General features: G+C 42.0%; 1 protein-coding gene across 4 annotated transcripts in view; it reads left to right on the forward strand.

Annotated features, from left to right (window-relative positions):
- gdpd5a (glycerophosphodiester phosphodiesterase domain containing 5a) overlaps positions 1-20094 on the forward strand; it is a 44851-nt gene that overhangs the window by 13502 nt on the left and 11255 nt on the right. For all 4 annotated transcript variants that reach the window (XR_015778850.1, XM_088088040.1, XM_088088041.1 and 1 more), the window contains exons 3-10: positions 2725-2828; positions 3066-3159; positions 3250-3309; positions 3408-3506; positions 7245-7338; positions 8071-8216; positions 15469-15551; positions 16414-16564. Coding sequence is in view for 3 of the 4 variants with exons in the window: in XM_088088040.1 (XP_087944166.1) it covers positions 2725-2828; positions 3066-3159; positions 3250-3309; positions 3408-3506; positions 7245-7338; positions 8071-8216; positions 15469-15551; positions 16414-16564 (831 nt within the window). In the remaining variant the exon portion in view is untranslated. The remainder of the gene's footprint in view (positions 1-2724; positions 2829-3065; positions 3160-3249; positions 3310-3407; positions 3507-7244; positions 7339-8070; positions 8217-15468; positions 15552-16413; positions 16565-20094) is intronic.

The raw sequence follows: 20094 nt of genomic DNA on the forward strand, positions 1-20094 counted from the left end.
CTGGACGAAAACCGCATTGCTCTTCCCAGAGCCCACTCCTGAGTCCCCAGGCCCTGCTACCTCACTGGAAGGCATGTCAGTGGGATTGAGGAGGTCTTCAAAATATTCCCTCCACCGATCCACAACATCCCTAATTGAGGTCAGCAGCGCACCATCCCCACCATACACAGTGTTGACAGAGCACTGCTTCCCCCTCCTGAGATGCCGGATGGTGGTCCAGAATCTCTTCGAAACTGTCCGAAATTTGTTCTCCATGGCCTCACTGAATTCCTCCCATGCCTGGGTTTTCACCTCAGTGACTGCCATAGCTGCACTCTGCTTGGCCTACCAGTACCTGTCTGCCACTTCAGGAATCCCACAGGTCAAGAAGGCCTGGTAGGACTCCTTCTTCAGCTTGACGGCAACAACCACCGGTGTCCACCAACGGGTTCGGGTGTTGCCGCCACGACAGGCACCGACCACCTTACGGCCACAGCCCCAATCGGCTGACTCAATAACGGAGGCACGGAACATGGCCCACTCGGACTCAGTGTCCCACGCCTCCCCCGGGACATGGTTGAAGTTCTCCCGGAGGTGGGAGCACCTTCTGACGGGAGACTCTGCCAGACGTTCCCATCAGACCTTCTCAATGCGTTTGGGTCTGCCAGGTCTGACCGGCGACCTCCCCCACCATCAGAGCCAACTCACCACCAGGTAGTGATCGGTTGAGAGCTCCACCCCTCTCTTCACCCGAGTGTCCAAAGACATGCTGCCGCAAGTCCAACGACACAACTACAAAGTCGATCATCGAACTGCGGCCTAGGGTGTCCTGATGCCAAGTGCACACACCCTTATGCTTGAACATGGTGTTTATTATGGACAATCTCTGGCGAGCACAGAAGTCCAATAACAAAACACCACTTGGGTTCAGATCGGGGGGAGGGGAGCCAACCCGGCGCCTCTCACCAGTGGCAACTCCAGAGTGGAAGATAGTCCAACCTAGAGAAGACTGCTTCCAGAGCCCAAGCTATTGAGCTCCTAGGATCATTGGGACACGCATACTCCACCACGATAAGGTGGTAGCTCAGAGAAGGGAATTTCTTTCAATTTAGCTCAAACAGTCACTTGGACTAAAGGATAAACTGATTAGATTTGGGTGGTCAAAGGACAAGGTAACTGAGATCTCGTTTGTCTCAATCTTGTGAATGTTACATCCCAAAAAAAATCTTCAAATTTGGCACAAACCTTCACTTGGACTGAAGGATGAACCTATTAGATCTTGGTGGTTATAGGTCAAAGGTCAAGGTCACCATGACCTTGCATCTTGAGGGAATTTCTTCAAATTTGGCACAAACGTTCACTTGGACTAAGGGATGTGCTGATAAGATTTTGGTGTCTCAAGGATGAACAGATTTCATTTTGGTGGTCAAAGGTCACGGTGAAAGCACAATATTTCAAGAACATGAACTTTATGCTTCCTGGCCAGTTTTCGGACATGTGAAGGCCATTCAAGCTAGTGCTGCAAAATCAATGAGCAGGGCTGCTTTTATTGAGTTTAGAGGATTTTTGCATCAGTTTGATGAAAATGTTCTGTGTTGTCTTCACTTATTTAGGGGTCTCTGGAGAAGGCATATAGATAGAGGAGAATAAGCAATCTCAAGTAATCAATACATTTAGAACTAGGTTCATGTCTCTGGGAAAACAAGGGTTTATCAGGGAATTTAATAATGTTATGACTTTTCCAGAAAAATGTTGAACAATCATTTTTTACAGTGGTGTCCAGCTGTCTCCAGTTTCCATCCTTTGCTAGCAATTTAGGTAAATGGAAAATCCTGTGTTTCTGTAAAAAATTTTGGAGTCCATAAACATGACGCAAGTGAGTCTGGCTCAGTGCCTACAGTCACCTCACCTGCAGGTAGCTATTCCAATGAAAAACAGACACATGTACTGGTACTGTCATGTTGTTGCTGGCTACATCAGGTATTCATGGATGCATAATAATGCCTTCTCCATTCCTAGCTAAAATTGAGGCCTTTCACAAGTGTGTCTGCATAGCCTCAACTTGTTCATCTGTGCAGCCGTTTGCTCTGTACCTGCTCACAAATCGAATTATCTCCCAGCCCCTTACATAAGCCGCTGGAAATGGTGAGTCCAGGCACAGTGGTGAAAAGCTGATCAATGCTCAACAGGATCTGATGACTGGCCTATCATACTTTACACCTCCCCTCACATGGCATTAGCTTTTAATCCTGTTAACTACTGAAGGGAAGAGTCCTTGAGTGGTGCACCAGTTTTCCTCTGTACCTTTGTTCCACATGTCAAGCCAGAAGACTGTACAGAGGCTAACAAGAACACATATTGAAGTGATAACACTTAAACATATGCTTTTAGAAACATTTGCCATGACCATGTCTTTGTCAAGACTGACAGGAATTACAAGAAATCATCAATAATCTTGAGGAGTGATAGTCACCATGACTGTGCAGACAGAAAAGAGCTAAATGAGAGAAAATCCACAGGAATATGTGACTGAAAAGTGATCTCTTAGTGCAGTGAAAAGTCTCCATTGTAGACCATAGACTCCATAGTAGACCATGGACTCTATAGACCCCATCTAGTAAATCCTAGTCAGATACTCACTCTCCTTCAAGCTCTGGTTTTGGTGTTCACCAACTCTGAGTGCTGAGATAATCATCCGACTCTCTAAAAGCTAAGCTAAACTGTTGCTTGTGTTTTCCTTTACAGTGGGAATGTACGTGGTTCGTCATCTTGTGCAGTTCTTTTCTCCTGCTTGTCTTTTGGGCCTACTTTTGGCTGGTGGCTCAAAATGATTTTAATGAGTTCAACTGGTAAGTCAATTATCCAACTATAAGGGAAAAGCTTTTTGTAAACACTATATTTAATAAGGATATCAATATGCAGCTAGCTCCAGATAAGTTTGTGAACAGCAGGGTGCTGATCTGCCAACATGTGTGTTTTGAAAACTAATGTCATTGTATAGTGGGTTCTTACCAAGCTAAATAGTGGAGACAAAGGTCTCTTTTTTGACAAGAGTGAGTTTTAAACCTTACCTGTTCACATTCCAGGTCAGTATACAACCGCTCTGGAGAGTGGAGGGATGAGACCATCCCCATCCTCACATCCACCACTGTGGGATTCAGCTACATCACATTTTTAATGGTAACAGTCTTTTAACAAATACCTAGACATTGGCTAACTTGCTTATTGCTCATTTATGACATAACTGACTGAATCCTGCTTCTTCCTCAGATTTTAGCACTGTTCCATATATCCTTGGGCCAGCAGCTCAACCTCTACTGGGTTCACAAGGTGCTGTGATCTACATCCTTTATTTCTCTCCTGGGTTAGCTTCACACTAACTTTTGAAATAAAATCCAACTTCCTCTTCATCCGTCTTATCTCTGTAGATTGGAGTGCTGGCTACGCTACTCACAACCATCTCTGGTGTGGTCTCTGTTGATGACATATGGGGAGATGAGTGGGACATCCTGCTGGTGTCACTGCAGGTTGGTCAAGAGTCAGAATGAAATGACTGTTCCATCAGCTTACTGCATGTTTTATTTTTGCTGTTGTTTTTGCATGTTTTATTTTTGCAGTTTCACTGTGTCCACTCCCAGTATTGCTATGAAAAAAAAAACCCTACAGCCCAGGAGCCCAGAAGCATTTTCCTCATACCATTATTATTCAAGAGATGTCTGTAAAGCTGTGTACAGGACCCCTTGAACTGCAAAGTCAATTATGACTCTTTCTATCATGAACTTTGAAACCATGTAGTTTTTATATTTGTAGACTTTGCTGTAAGACTTGTGCTGAGAAAAGTGATATAAAAATCTGTGGCATCATCACAGTGTAAAGTCTATTGGGCGACCAAGTCATCAGGAACAGCATCGGACTTTGAAGCCTTTATCATAGTGGCGACAAAACTGAAATTACAACTTCCAGGTTCGATACGAGATGCCATTGGGCCCAAAAATACTTTTACTGTAGACTTACATTATGAAAGAGATATTTGTGAATCTGCTGCTCTGGCGGCAAAAGTCCAGTGTGCCTTCTCTATGAACTCAACAATGCAGAGGCATTGGAAATACAAGTCCTTTTAAACATGAAAGTTTAACTTCTTGATGTCATGTGTGACTGAGCAATTTCCATAGGGATGAACAGGGCCCCAGCTCAAATGCTGCATACAGTTCTCTTCATACATCCATGACACCAAGCAGAAACTCACAGGCAGGGCCAGTGGAAGTTACACTTCCTTGCAACTCCTATTGGGCTAATTAGGTACCATGTTAGGGGCTCGTATCCAAATCTGATAGTACATTAATTGTGTACACACACACACACACACACACACACACTCGGGATTGGAGCGTTATTTGAGTTAGCAACAACTAAACTTTTCATCATAGACACGATGCATTGCTGCACATGTGTACAAGCAATCATATTGTCAAAAAATGGGGTTTAAATTTCCAATTTTTGATTTTTCTGTATTGAGACAGCCGTTTATGAGAGAATTGTGAAGCCTCTAAGAACTGATTGATCCTCCTTTATTGAAATTAGGGGTGGGGGCAACAGTTAATCCTTTGAAAAAGGGATTTAAAGTGGGATGGGGGTTACGTTTCAACAACAACAGTACAAAAACGGTTCTTAGAGCTGGAAATGTCATCACTTAAGGGTGTAATCAACAGGATGATATCACAATTTTAATTGTCATTGTTACTTACTTTTTTGCTCTGTTGCTGGCAGCTAGAGGAGATTGCTAAAGCTCTCACAACTGTTTAACAGAACTGTGGGGATGCAAATTGCAATCAACTGAAAATTCTCTGATGTGCAAAGCCTGTAGGGAGTAGCCAGTGTTTAGTTTGTCCAATCTGGGACACTGTAGTTTACCATGGCAGATTCTGTAAATGAGTACCCACCAAGCCCCCAGGAAGTGCGCCACCCTCTGAAGCAAAATTTACATAGTGGCCGAAAGTGGAACTACAGCGTCACGTGATGCACACTGGCCCAGAGAGACTTTCCCACCGTTTGTTAACATTGGGAAAAAGACCTCCTTAAATCACTGGATAATTTTTTTGAGACATGTTGACTTTTCAGAATGCATTTTTTTATAGCCATTATTAAAAACATTAAGTCCTAAAGACGTAAAATGCGCTATTTTCTGAATCAAGATTTGGAATTCGGTGTTTCTCCAGACATAAAATGAATGCGCATCGGACCCGCGGGACTCTACCACGTGAACGCGCATGTAACTCTAAGAGTTTCTGACACAATACAGGCTTCGTACCGGCCGTAGTAATGGATATTTTTGCTGTAATTAATCAATTTTAATCACAATTCACAATTTTTACCATTTTACATCACATCCATACGCTGTTGGCTGTAAAGCTGTAATATGGACGTCTTACCGTGTCTGTGTCAGAGACTGTACATACAGTCTACGGTCTGTATTCAAACTACCGGTTATCAGTGAGCAGCACAGAGCACTAGTGACAGTTACTAAAAGGTACTGAACGTAGTATGTTTTAAAATTGAGCTGTGTAATAAAACACAGGGCAATATTACAAGCACCACCTTTTATTACCTTTTTATGGGCACAACACGTTCCGATTCTGTTAATCTGATTTCTCTTCGCTTCGAGCTCTTGGGTCATCTGTGTGAGCGAGCCAGTGAGTGGGAGTCAGTGCTCGGGTACACTCGGCCGCGTTTGGCTGTGGTTAATCACTTCCACGCATGCTCTATGGACGAGTAGATCCGGGTATTTTACACTTTTCTAAAAAGTGTAAAATAGCGCTTCATGCGCCACTGAGCAGCTCTCATAGTAATGAATGAGGCCCCGCCCCCACGGCTGTATCCAGACTCCCTTATAATACATTATAATACATGTTTAAACTAATGAAAACATAGTAAGGAATATTATATTCCATTTCTGCCAATATATCCCCTTACATCCTTCACACTGGAAGTTTAATAATGTGAGGTAAGAGCTAGTTAGCATAGCTTAGCAAAAAGACATGAAGTCACTGCTCCCAGCCAAGAAAAATTCCCGCACATACTTTTTTACCAACAACATAGTACTGAGCAACCACCATATCAACCCCTGATACAGCACTCAGATCTGTTTTTGAAGGGACTTATTTACTCTATTCCTCTTGTGACACACTAAGAAAGCTGTGATCATCACATCGCAGCCTCCTCACATGCCTGCCTGCGGACAGTGAAGGACTCTGAGGCCTCTGAAAATACAAACTATGACCATGGATGAATCATGCATCCATACTATGGAGAACAAAAAATGACATAAGTATAAATAAATAAATAAATAAATAAATGTATAAATAAATAATTAAATACACGAATAAATGAAAAACCAAGGGCATTTTGGTAATAAAAAAGGCTATTTCTGTATTTTTACATTTATTTATTTCTACATATATTTATTTATTCTTTTATTTCTACATGTATTTATTTATTTCCACATTTATTTATTTATTTCCACATTTATTTATTTATTTATTTCTACATTTATTTATTTATTTATTTCCACATTTATTTATTTCCACATTTATTTATTTCTTTATTTCCATATTTATTTATTTATTTATACATTTATTTATTTCTGTGTCAGTGTCACACAGAAATGTAAATATGCTAATTAGGTGGGCAGACCTACGTCAGTCAATGTGATTGGATCGGATCTACTAGTGCTGCCTTGATTTGGCTGGCTCTCACGTTAGCCTTTAGCTTGCTATCAGCAATGGATAGTTTTGTGAGGGCCATTGCTGCTGATTTAAGAGCATTAGCGGACAGTTTCGATAATAGCGAACCTACTGACTATCTTCAGTTTCGTTTTGAGAGATTACTCGAAGATTTAGCTCAATTCTCAGCTGATGGGGACATAGAAGTTGACGTGGTGCTAGATGGTCTCCAAGAAGCTGCCCACTAACTTCAAATCCGCTTGGTGACAGAGGAAGAGGGAGCGACGTTTGGACGTGGACGTCCAAACGTCGCTCCCTCCTCCTCTGCTCTTAAATTTATTTATACTTTGTTTATTTATTTATACTTATGCCATTTTTTGTTCTCCATACCATACTACTATTTTTCATGATGACATTCACATAGTTTCATGTTGAATTAGTTGTCTGTGACAGTCCTCATAGTTGACAGTCTCTCATCTGTTGTCGGCCTACTCTTTCTAATAAGTTAGCACCAATAAACACCAGTTGTGTCTGTTTTGTCACCAGTCTACAGCACCGTTCCTGCACATCGGAGCCTTGGCAATTGTCACAGCTTTGAGCTGGTTGGTAGCTGGATATGTGGTCCGCCAAGAGAGATCAAGTAAGTGCTGAATTGTATTTCAAGTAAAGATTCCCATCATCACCCACGGTACAGATTTTAGCTTTAGATTTCTTTGTTTAATGAGTGATGAGGACCAGAGGATCATTTTAACCCATTTAGTCTCCTCATCCATTCCAATGGACATAATTTTTCTACAATGTCTGAATCTATGACAGCTGTCATCTAACTCCACCCAAATACGCAGACTTATTTGTTTCGCATCGTCATCAGAACCACGCCACCGTTTCTGACAAGCATGGCCAACAGTGAGGATAATAGGAAGCACAAATACACTTTTTAAAGTAAAGATTAGAAGTTATACATGTATCTAAATATGTATAAATATGTATACATGTCAGAATATCCTATTAAAGATTTATAACTTTCACTCAAGATATTTTTTAAAAATATATGTCTGTTGGACTGCACGGTGGATCTGAGTGTTATCGGAAAATTAAGCAGGGGGAATATTGATCTTATTTGATTTTCCAATGATACAATCACCTTATAATGCATCTCATTGATTACTTTCACAGAATACCCACTTGTGAAATTGAGGATATGTTTTGTCTTTGGAACACAACATGGTGCTAAAGGGGTTAATGATTGTACCATGAATAAAGCTAAAGCTTTCACCAGTATTACAAGGTGTTATAAAGTAAAATCATTTGATTTATTTGAGGAAGGCCCCTTGTTGGACCTAAGATGAATAAAGTTACCCTATCCTTTCAGATTCCCAGATGGTTGTTTTGCTGTTGTACATCGTCATCCTTCTGGCTCTCTATTTGGCACCGCTCACATTCACCTGCCCCTGCATCATGGATCGCCACAGCCTCAGACCTCGACCAGACATCATTGGTCGACGGGGAGCTCCTATGGTGAGTTGATGCTTAGCCAGACCTCCCTGTTCTGTGGGCGGAACACATCACTGCGGAGACTTTCACGTCTCATCTTTTTAGAAAGTTTGTAGTTCTGCTGATGAATCAGTTGATTTTTGTTTATGTTTCTGGGTACATAGGCTGAATGTGTGGATGACCCTTAACTATATTTCACACTTCATCTAAGCTCTGTGTCGACTTTCAATGAATCACATACATACATATATTGTTTTTATGACTAAAAACAACACAATAACATCTGAATTATTTAGATATTACTATGGTCTATAGAGTCAATACACACATCTCTCAGCTATGACTTATCTATAGTGATGGACAGAGACTTTATAGACTTGGACACAATCACCCCTGCAGTGTTACTCAATGAAGCTGAAATGGCATTGAAACTAGTCAAATACCATTATCAGAAATATGGAGAACACAGTTTCCACAGTCACAAAACACAGTTTGCCTAAGAGGGCTTTACAGCATATGACATCCCTCTGTCCTTAGACCTTACATTGTCTGTGAAAAAAACTCCCCCAAAAAACCTCTGTAACAGGGGGAAAAAATGGTAGAAACCTCAGGAAGAGCGACTGGACAGACATGCAACAGATGTCCTAAATAACAGTTGAATTACAGTAATGACAAAGAGGAAAGAGGAATAGAGAGAAAGAAGGAGGGGAAGAGAGAGGGAGAGAGAGAAGCCCATCATAACGGTAACAATAGCATATCAAATAACAATAGTGATAGACATAAAATTACCAGATGCACTCTATTATAGCATGTGATATTACACGCAAATTACCTGTGTCTGAGGTCAGGTTGGTTGAGGGCAAGGGGTGAGCAATGGTCGCGTAACATTGATGCAAAGTGTAAATGTTTGATTGTTCATCTTGTTTTTGAGCTTCGTTTTTGGAGAAACTGAAACAGTCTACAGAAAGAGCATGTCATATGTAACAAAAGTTGTACTGAGGAAACAGGAAGTGCCTGCTGGGCCACTTCCCTGACTTCTTATTAGCTGCTCTGTTTCAACAATGTTGACTGAAAAAAAAATCCACCCTGTTCTGTCAGGAGATACGGGGACTTAAACCAGCGGTGAGCAAGACAAAGCATAAATAATAGTAAGTTGGTTAAGTTATGAGCGTGGAAAAGTCAGCTAGCTTCTAAGCTAATTTATGCGATGTAAAATGCCATAGGCTTATGCTAATAAAGTTAGCATGTTGTGTATTTGGGGAAAACGTAACCTATAAAGGACAGTTGTTTTGTTGTGATCCCTGATAGTTAGGGCCTGAGCACCAAGGGTGCGTGGACCCTATTGTAATCGCTCTGTTTATTATTAGGGCCCCGAGCACCAAGGGTGTGAGGTGGTGCAGTCAGTCAGAGTGTTTTTACAGTAAGCAACATTGAAGTACATACTGTTATGTTTAAAAACAATGGCCTCATCTTTCTGCAAACGAACAAGATGACCTGACGAACAAGAAAAAAATTTCCAGAAAGCTTTTTGATACAGAATGAACCACTTTCAATTATTTCCAATTATCTACATGCTGTTTTTATCTTTTCTGGCCAAAAGTAAAGGGTGGCAACTTCTTCTGTAATCAACTGTGTTAAATGACCAGATAATATTGGCCCATATCGATCGCAGGCCCCTAAATCAAATTGAATCGAAATGGTATCGTGGTAGACATTGTAATATTAGCAAATATATTAAAGGTAAAGCAAGTTTACTTATGTAGCACATTGCGGAAACAGTGCAATTTAAAGTACTTGAAACATCAAAAATATTGATACAAGAATAACATTATAAAAGTACTACTAAAACAGATTTCAAATACAAGAAAAAAGTTATAGTGCAGTGTAAGAATTCATATTTGATTTAGTAAAGGTGAGTGGCAAACAGACACAAAGCAGACCTGTTCCAAAAGACCTGAGAGGTCTGAATGGTTCCGAGTGTAGCAGAACGTCAGAAATGTATTGGGCCCTAAACCATTCAATGCTTTATTAACCAACAGTAGTTTTTTAAAATCAATTCTCTGAGAGACAGGATGCCAGAGTGAATGTGTAAATGTAATGTGGCTATTGAAATTCAGGTGTGAGTCCATGAGTACACTGAGATTTCTGGCTTGATCTTTTACAACTGCCAAGTGAAGCTGAGCGCTAACTTTACATCATGCCTCCTTGGCTCCAACAGCAGTTCTCAGTTTTGTCTAAGTTTAATTGAAGAAAAATTGCTGCACATTTAATTGTCTCAGTCAAAGCTTGTATTGGACCATAGTCCCCTGGTGTCATGGATATGTAAATCTGTGTGTTGTCAGCATAATTACATACATAGGTTACATAGTTTGTGATTCCATCATTTGAGCCAACTGAAGCATGTAGATGTTTAATAGAAAAGGACCCAGATGGAAGCCCTGAGGAACTCAGCATCTCATTTTTGTCTGCTCAAATGTTCAATTATGTAAAGATAAAAAGTTGTCCCTATCCTATAAGTAGAAATTAAACCAGTTAAGTCCTGTGCCAAAAAGTCACACCCAGGATTCCAGTCAGTCTAGTGATATCCATCCATCTATTCATTTTCGTCCCCATATCCAAGGCCGGGTCGTGGGGGCAACAGGCTAAGCAGAGCACTCCAGGCGTCCCTCTCCCCAGCAACGCTTTCTAGTACCTCCTGGGGGGACCCCAAGGTGTTCCCAGGCCAGACCAGATATGTAGTCCCTCCAGCGTGTTCTGGGTCTGCCCCGGGGCCTCCTACCAGTAGGACATGCCCGGAACACCTCCAGCTGGAGACACCCAGGAGCAATCCTGATCAGTTGCCCGAACCACCTTAACTGACCCCTTTCGACATGAAGGAGCAGCGGCTCTACTACAAGCTCCTCCTGTATGTCCGAGCTCCTCACCCTCTTCTCTAAGGCTGAGCCCAGCCACCCTACGGAGGAAGCTCATCTCGGCCGCTTGTATCCGTGATGTCATTCTTTCAGTCACTAGCCAGAGCTCATGACCATAGGTGAGGACTGGAACATAGATGGACTGGTAAATCGAGAGCTTTGCCTTCCAGCTTAGGTCCTTCTTCACCACAACAGTCCGATGCAACTCCCGCATCACTGCGGATGCCGCACCAAACTGTCTGTCCATCTCACACTCCATTCTACCCTCACTCATGAATGCCGAGTATGCGGACACAGCTCCCACTTTGGTGATACAGGGACTGAATGGCTCGCAGAAGCGACCCTGGTACCCCATACTTCTGCAGTACCCCCCGCAGGACTCTCCGAGGGACGTGGTCGTAGGCCTTCTCCAAGTCCACAAAGCACAAATCAAACTCCCACGACCCCTCCAGCAGCCTCGCTAGGGTGAAGATCTGATCCACTGTTCCACGGCCCGGACGGAACCTGCATTGTTTCTCCTGAATCTGAGATTCGACAATCAGATGGAGCCTCCTTTCCAGCACCCTGGAGTAGACTTTCCCTGGGAGGCTGAGTAGTCTGATACCCCAATAATTGGAGCACACCATTTAATCCCCCTTCTTGAAAATAGGAACCACCATCCTGGTCTGCCACTCCAGAGGCACCGTACCCGACCTCCACGCAACACTGAGCAGGCATGTCAGCCAAGACAGCCCTACAATGTCCAGAGCCTTCAACATCTCAGGGTGAATTTCATCCACACCAGGCGCCTTGCCACCGAGGAGCTTTTTTGACCACATCACCGACCTCTGCCAGGGATATGGATGAAGGTTCGCCCAAGTCTTCAGACTCTGCCTCCACCACGGAAGACGTGAAGGCAGGGTTCAGGAGTTCCTCAAAGTGTTCCTTCCATCGTTTGACAGTGTCCCCAGTCTGGGTCAGCAGTTCTCCTCTCCTGCTGAGGACAGCCTGAGACAAGCCCTGCTTCCCCTTTCGGAGATGTCTCGTGGTTTGCCAGAACTTCCTTAAAGGGTGACTGAAACTGGAGTTGGGGGAGACCATGGAGGACCATGGTCTCCCCCAACTCCTCCCACACCCAAGTTTCTGCTTTGGCGACCTCCTCCGCTGCAGCCCTTCTGTTTACGGAGACGCCAGTGCCAACAAAGCCCAGTAGGGGTCCTTCTTCATCTTGACAGCCTCCTTCACTGCTGGTGTCCACCGGCGGGTCCTTCGGTTGCCGCCACGACAAGCACCAACGACCTTCTGACCACAGCTTCTAGCAGCCGCCTCCACAGCGGAGGTTTTGAACAAGTACTTCTCGTTTCCAGTTCACCCTAAATACACTCTTGGGTTTACCAGGTCTGTCCAGCAGCCTTCACCGACACCTGATCCAACTCACCACCAAGTCAAGTCAAGTCAAGTCAAGTCAAGTCAAGTCAAGTCAAGTCAATTTTATTTATAGAGCCCATTATCACCAGGTGGTGATCATGGCTAGATTATTTTGAGCAGTGTATTGAATTAGAAACATGCCATCCTTCAGTTTGTCACAAACATTCAAAATCAACCCGTTTGGAGATACATGGTTTTCACCGAACAGGAAGGGGATGAAAAACTCCAATCTGAAAAGTAACTTTTTCCTGCACTAAAAATGACGTAAAATGAAAAATGTTAACCTCTAAGATGTAGTGGAGTACAAGTATAGAATTGCATGAAATAGGAATACTCAAGTAAAGAAACAATACCAGGAATTTGCCCTTACGTACAGTACTTGAATAAATGTACCTAGATTCCACTACTACATACAGGTGCACATGCATGAATGTGCAGTATACTTAAGTATCCTAGTTTAAAGGCTTGAAAATATGGGCATCCTACTGAAAGGACATTGTAACACACTGACAGTTTAGCATGAGTTATTTAAATGTGTAGTTTTCAGTAAATTAAAGTTTAAATCACCTCAAATAACTTTATACCAAACTTTTTAATATTTCAACTGAGATTAAAAAAGAATCTTTAAGAGGGTTTGCTGAAATGTAGAGTTATTTCACCATGCAGTTTATAAAAGAAATAAAGGTCATATCAACACAAATGACATATAACATTCATAATCATTTGTCTGATTATAATCAGTTGTCCTCACATACATCACTGTATATTTTATATATCAGTAACACACTGCTGTCACACCACACTCACTGGTTTCTCTCTGCTTTGTCTTTAGCGTCTTACTAATGAATAATCAGGGGCCATCAGTTTTTATGTTGTGTTTTAGTTTAACCCTGCGTGGTTTTTCAGTGTTTTATCTGGTTTTAGGTTATTTTGAACAACCTTACACTCTAATTCCCTTTTGTTCTGTTGTTTTGTTGGCTGACAACAGGCTCTCCCCACCTGAGTCTACAGCTGGTCTAAAGTAAATCTTTCAGGCAGGGCAAGGACATACATGGTCCTGGTGAAGTGCTGGCAGCTAGCTAGCCACTAGCTACTGAGGGACTGTTCAAAGTTTTACATTCAAAGTGCCTCTATTTTCTGTAGTGAATACCACAGACAAGCTTAGGACCATTACATCGGAGCTGAAATTGATTTGGATGCTATGCTATTGACGAGCTTCTACGTGAGCAGAATGACCTTCGTTCTTGGCTTGCCGGTTGGATCTGGCCTTTGTGCTGGCAATGCAATCTGCAGACCCCAAGGAGAGGATGCCATTGCTCCAGAGAACGCTCTGGACAATATCTGCTGGGATGACGTCCATGATGGGAGCTGCAGTCGATCTCACTCTCATCTATTTGTCTCCGCACTGGTTGAGGAAGACAGAGTGCTGTCAAACACCTAGCCCCTGCTGGTGGAGTGGGATGAAAGCTCTGACTGCACCCCTATTTTCTAAGGATATAATTTCCATATAAAGCAAACTTCAAGGACTGCTTTCTTCACTTCTGTAATGTTGCAAAAATTAGACATATCCTGCCTCAAGCAGACACCGAAAAATGAGTGCACGCACTTGTTACTTCTAGGCTGGATTACTTTAACTCCCTATTATCCAGTTGCCCCAGCAAATCTCTGAAGTCTCTCCAACTGGTGCAGAACGCTGCTGCACATGTACTAATGGGAACCGAGAAAGGGGATTGTATTTCTCATGGTTTAGCTTCTTTGCACTGGCTCCCTGTAAAATCCAGAATTTAATTTAAAATCCTCCTCCTTATCTACAAAGCTCTGAATGGTCAGGCTTCGCCCTATCTGTCACAGCTCACAGTTCCTTATCGACCCTCAAGATCACTGCGCTCTGAAAATGCAGGGTTACTCATGGTTCCCAAAGTCTCCAAATGTAGGATGGGAGCCAGAGCCCTCAGTTACCACGCTCCTGCCTGTGTCGTGGGCCTTGATTGTGTAGATGCTGGGATCCTGCTTAACGACATCTATCAATATTGTAATATGACATGCTACTGTTACCATTATTGCTGTTGCACCCCCCGCCTCTCTTTCTCTCTCTTTCTCTCTCTCTCTTTCTCCTTCCTTCTTCCTTTTTGTCATAATTGTAATTTAATTGTTATTTACGACATCTGTCTGTTATCTGTTGCATGCCTGTCCATCCTGGAAGAGGGATCCCTCCTCAATTGCTCCTCCTGAGGTTTTTAGCATTTTTTCCCGCGTTATAGTTTTTTTTGGGGGAGTTTTTCCTTAAACAATATTAGGGTCTAGGGGCAGAGGGATGTTGTATGCTGTAAATCCCTGTGAGGCAAACTGTGTTTTGTGATAATGAGCTTTATAAATAAAACTGACTTGACTTGACCCCTGTTCAAAACCACACCTCAGCTTTGGTTAACCAGCGGCATCAGATCCTTAAAGCAGTTATTAAGAAGGACTTGATGAAAACGAAGGGGTTCCAGACAAGACTCACAGATTCTGAGCGACCTAAAGAAGACCTTTAATCAAGCAGTAAAAATGGCTGGAGAAAAGTATTATAATGACCTTAGTAATAAACATAATCCAACCCCAGACTCCTCTTCAACGCTGTAAGTCATCACTCATCAAAACCACCCCCTGCTATTATTGAGTCATCAGTCAGCAAATGTGAACAGCTTGTATCATTTTTTTCATTAGAAATGACATTAGAAATAAAATTGTTTTGCCCAGACTGTCAGTGAACCCTCTCCTCTAAGCACTCACTGTGTTGTAACTGTAAGAAGTAGAAAGGAGATTGCACTTTAGTGGTCTCACTTTTAATCATTTCAAAGAAATGTGTTGTCAATTAATTATTCTTCTCTAATTAAATATTTTTCTATAGAGATATCACTTCCCCTTGATGCATGTTTTCTACTCGCATTATGACAGAAGTCTCCTCTCTGCTCTAGCTGGCCCCAGAAAACACCATCGTGTCCTTTCACAGAGCCCTGCAGCATGGGGCGAGCTCCCTGGAGGCAGATGTCACTATCAGGTTATTAACCACACATTAGTAACATTTCTATGTGGGGATATGAGGATGGGAATCAAGAACCAGTTTCAGCTAAGAACTGGATCCGAACTTTCCAGTCCATCTGAATTGTATGACTCTAAACTGTTATAAGTGTTATTGATGCCTGTATGTTTTTCTGACAGCTGCACATTGCAAAATAATGGTGTCAAACTATGAATCTACTCTGCTGGACATTTGCAACAGGACGTAGTCAAGGCAGAAAGGAAGAAATGGTCCAAAGCATGGTTTCATCACAAAGGAAGATGACAGCAGTGTTGCTTGTAATGTCTAAAATGATATTTTGAAGTAGGGGTGGAAATGCCAGTTATATGCTGAAATATCTGTTTATGCAATGTGGGCTTGAATTCCAGTAAATTACATGTATTTGACAGTCTATGAGAAGTGTCACTGCTTTCCATCCAAGCTGCACTGCTGTCTCCTGAGTGAAAGTCCATTTTGTTTGGCCCATCCACCCATACAACATTTGCAATGATGCAGAAAATCTGTGTAGGCTTACTTTTTTGACACAGAATGGAATCAAGGAATCAATCAGGGAATCAATAAATAACCTGATCAATAAGCAGAATTAGTAATGGCATTGGTATTAGTGAATTCTTTCAAATCAATGGTACATATACATTCCAAAGCTGAGATGTAGGATGCACAAAACTTTTGGAGTGCATGTAAGAGAAATGCAGCTAAATGTTATAATGGGAGATAATTAACAGCACAATTCACCTTTGCTGTTTTGATGTTGTATTAGTATTTTATTTCCCTTTATGAAATAAGCAAAATCATAAAAGTTTGGAAGTCCAACATTTTCTGACCCTTTTGTTTCTTCCAGTGTGGACGCTGTTCCCTTTCTTATGAGAGACCAAACGTTGAGACGGACCACCGACGTTAGTAAGGTCTTCCCAGCCAGACAGTATGATGATGCCTCCTTCTTCAACTGGACAGAGATTCGCTCTCTGAATGCAGGACAGTGGTTTTTGGAGGTACTGAAATCTCGTTACGTCATCTTGCCCTGATATGTTAATAAAAAATACTGCACAGCTGTAACAATCCACATCCCCTTAGAATGCACATCATTAACCACATTCTTTTATCACAAAAAGTCATTCAGAAATATAAAAATGTTCAATTTTGAGGGAATCTTTGAGGACTTGTGCACTTTTTACAGGACAGCAACTGTTTTTCATCATGGTGAAGTTGTACTGTAAAATGCTGTACTGATTAAATACCTGGCTGCCATGCTTGAGTAAAAGTACAGATATCTCACCAGAAAATGTCTTTGATAAAATTGTCTTTGATAATCACCTATTAGAATATTGCTTTAGTAAAAGTCTTAAAGAATATAACAATCTAAAGAGCGGGATATTAATGCCAGTGGGCTCAATAATGTATGAAGTACATGTGTGATCAGTGTGGTGTGGGAGTGTTATAAAGGAGCACAAAACAAAAAGGGAACCAAGAATGAACTCAAAGTCGATACATCACCAGTAGGGAGGGTGCCTGCCAGGAGGAGAGAGACAGAGAACGAGAATGTTACACAGCATCCACTTATAATCCAGCAGCACTGGGCCCAAAAAGCACTGATGACTGGCCTATCCTATACAAGACAGACGCCACTGTATAACAGCAGGGGCCGCAACACTGTTCCACTGAAAACTTCTTGAGATTATGGGAAAGCAGGGATACTCAACTTGCTTTGCCCAGGGCCCAGCTAATAAACCAAAATAATATGTATCTGAAACGGGTGGGGTTTGGACCCAAATGCAGTACACCGGCGCTCAGAAACAGTTGGTAATAACTTTTATTTTTACCACCACAAACAAGGTACGAAGCAGAATGAATGAGTAATGAGTAAAGTTTGTTCTTCGGGCGGAAAGCCCACACACAGTCTCTGGGGCTCAGACGAAGAGAAGAGACGAAGCTTACTACAACCGTTGTCGGCGAGGAGGAAGCTCCATAGTCCGACAAGCCGGCAGTTCGTGTGGAGATAGGGAGCTGAGGGATGGTCGGAGGCAGGCGGGGGGTTCGTTGCCAGCTGAGCAGTCCGCGAGGTAGCAGTACCGATGGGGAACAGACAGGAGGATTGTCGAGGCCAGGCAGAGAAGTCGTTACCAGCAGAGCAGTCCGATTCCAGAAACGCCGAAGCAGAGCACGTGGTCGGGGACAGAAGGCAGGTAAGTTTACCGGGAGGCAGACGAGGAGAGCAGGTCGGGGACAGGCAGAGTCGGCTTCGGGAGATCAGGCAGAAGAACGCTGGAAAGTCTCGCATGATGCTGTAGAACAATCTGGCAGTGAGTGAGAGTGCTGGAGAGGCTTATATGCAGAGCTGATTGTAATGAGCTGCAGCTGTGAGGCAGGTGAGCAGAGCTGGCTGAAGAGGTGGGCGTGGCTTGCAGGTAGAGTGGAGCAGAGGGATGGTGAGTGGAAAAGTACTCAGCAGAGTGACAGGAGGGGAATGAGAGACAGGGGCTGTGACAATATCAGTTCAAATTCAAAAACTATGCAAATCCAGTCTCAGTTGCCTTGCACAGGTCAGCTGTGTGCAGGGAAATTTCTCGGATTTGAGGACATTCAGGGCCTTTGTTGGGAGGTCTTGGGGATCCTCCCCTTTCACTTTTTTGATAAACATGCTCTATGTTGAAGCTTCTTTCATACACTCAGATTCATTATTTAGCCTACATACTCATTCCACAATTGACATGCATCCAATTGTGGGTCATACACTGAGTATCACAATTGTGCATAATTGCAGGGAAACAGTGCTGATTTTAAGACAAGGGCCTCAGTGACCAATTCCAACAACAAACTGCATGTCTATAATGGTTGTGCAGATGCATTAAATCCTTTCAGTAGAACAGCGATACAAAGACAGAGAGAGAGAGTCTAAATAAAATCTTGAATATAAAACAATGTACAAATTAGCTTTATATGATTAATTTAGAAAATACAAACTTTTATAGTATTTATTATATATTTTTTAGAATTGCTAGCATCGTTTTATCCTGTCTGAAAACTTTTAACACTAACAGCACAACATTCGTACAAACTGTTCTTCCTGAGAGCCTCCAGCAGTTGCGCCATCACAGTTCCTTCATTTGCGCGTTACAAGGCATTTCAACATGTTGCTATGTGCTGTTATATGCACACTGTTATATATATATATATATATATATATATATATATATATATATATATATATATATATATATATATATATATATATATATATACACATATATATATACATATATATATATATATATATATATATACAGTTGCACATTGCAAAATAATGGTGTCAAACTATGAATCTACTCTGCTGGACATTTGCAACAGGAAGTAGTCAAGGCAGAAAGGAAGAAATGGTCCAAAGCATGGTTTCATCACAAAGGAAGATGACAGCAGTGTTGCTTGTAATGTCTAAAATGATATTTTGAAGTAGGGGTGGAATCGCCAGCTAAATGCTGAAATATCTGTTTATGCAATGTCGGCTTGAATGTGTGTGTCACTGCTTTCCATCCAAGCTGCACTCCTGTCTCTTGGGTGAAAGTCCATTTTGTTTGACTCATCCACCCATACAACATTTGCAATGATGCAGAGAATCTGTGTAGGTGTACTTTTTCAACATAGAAAATTGATCAGGAGTCAGTCAGGCAATCAATAAATAACCTGATCAATAAGCAGAATCAGTAATGGCATTGGTATTAGTGAATTTTTTCATATAAATTCTACATATACATTCCACAGCTGAGATGTAGGATGCACGAAACTTTTGGAGTGTATGTAAGAGAGATGCAGCTAAATGTTACAATGGGAGATAATTAACAGCACAATTCACCTTTGCTGTTAGATTTTTTTTTTTCCCTTTATGAAACAAGCAAAATCATAAAAGTTCTGAAGTCCAACATTTTCTGACCCTTTTGTTTTTGGATTTTTCCACCATGCTTGACAGCTGTGACAGAAAATCATCTGTGCGCTCTCATTCAATGGAGCTGGACTCCGGCTCTCATGAATGACATCACTATCGCAGGATGGCAACGCCCAAATCTCGGATATTTTAACCTCACTTAAGCATAACGGGTGTAAGTGGGGCTGTATCATCCATCTTTATATACAGTCTATGTTCCGAATTTAGCTTACAGGCAAATTGCGATCTCTCTCTAAACCCTGTGCACAATCACATAACAACATTAATAGCTTTTACTTCACATTATGCACACAAACAACACCTCAAAAGGATCCCTAGAAGCTCATGCAGTGTGACTCTCATCACTGTGCAGCATGGACTCACAGCACACATCGTCAGAGCAACAAACAAACTCCCCTTCGTACATTTACAACCACACATTGAGTTTTATTTGTGCTGTTTTTGTGGTCAGAAGTTGTGTCTGTTTGCATAAAACTGTAGAATTCAGTAAACCACAGTCCCAGTGCTTCTAACAGACCACTTTAGTCTATAAACAGCAATCTATAGAGAACTTCAGTTATGTGTCCTAAAACCCGAAAATCAGTT

The sequence above is a fragment of the Plectropomus leopardus genome, chromosome 15, assembly GCF_026936395.1.
Source record: "Plectropomus leopardus strain MGB_pleo_1.0 chromosome 15, ASM2693639v1, whole genome shotgun sequence".
Classification (NCBI taxonomy): Eukaryota; Metazoa; Chordata; class Actinopteri; order Perciformes; family Serranidae; genus Plectropomus; species Plectropomus leopardus.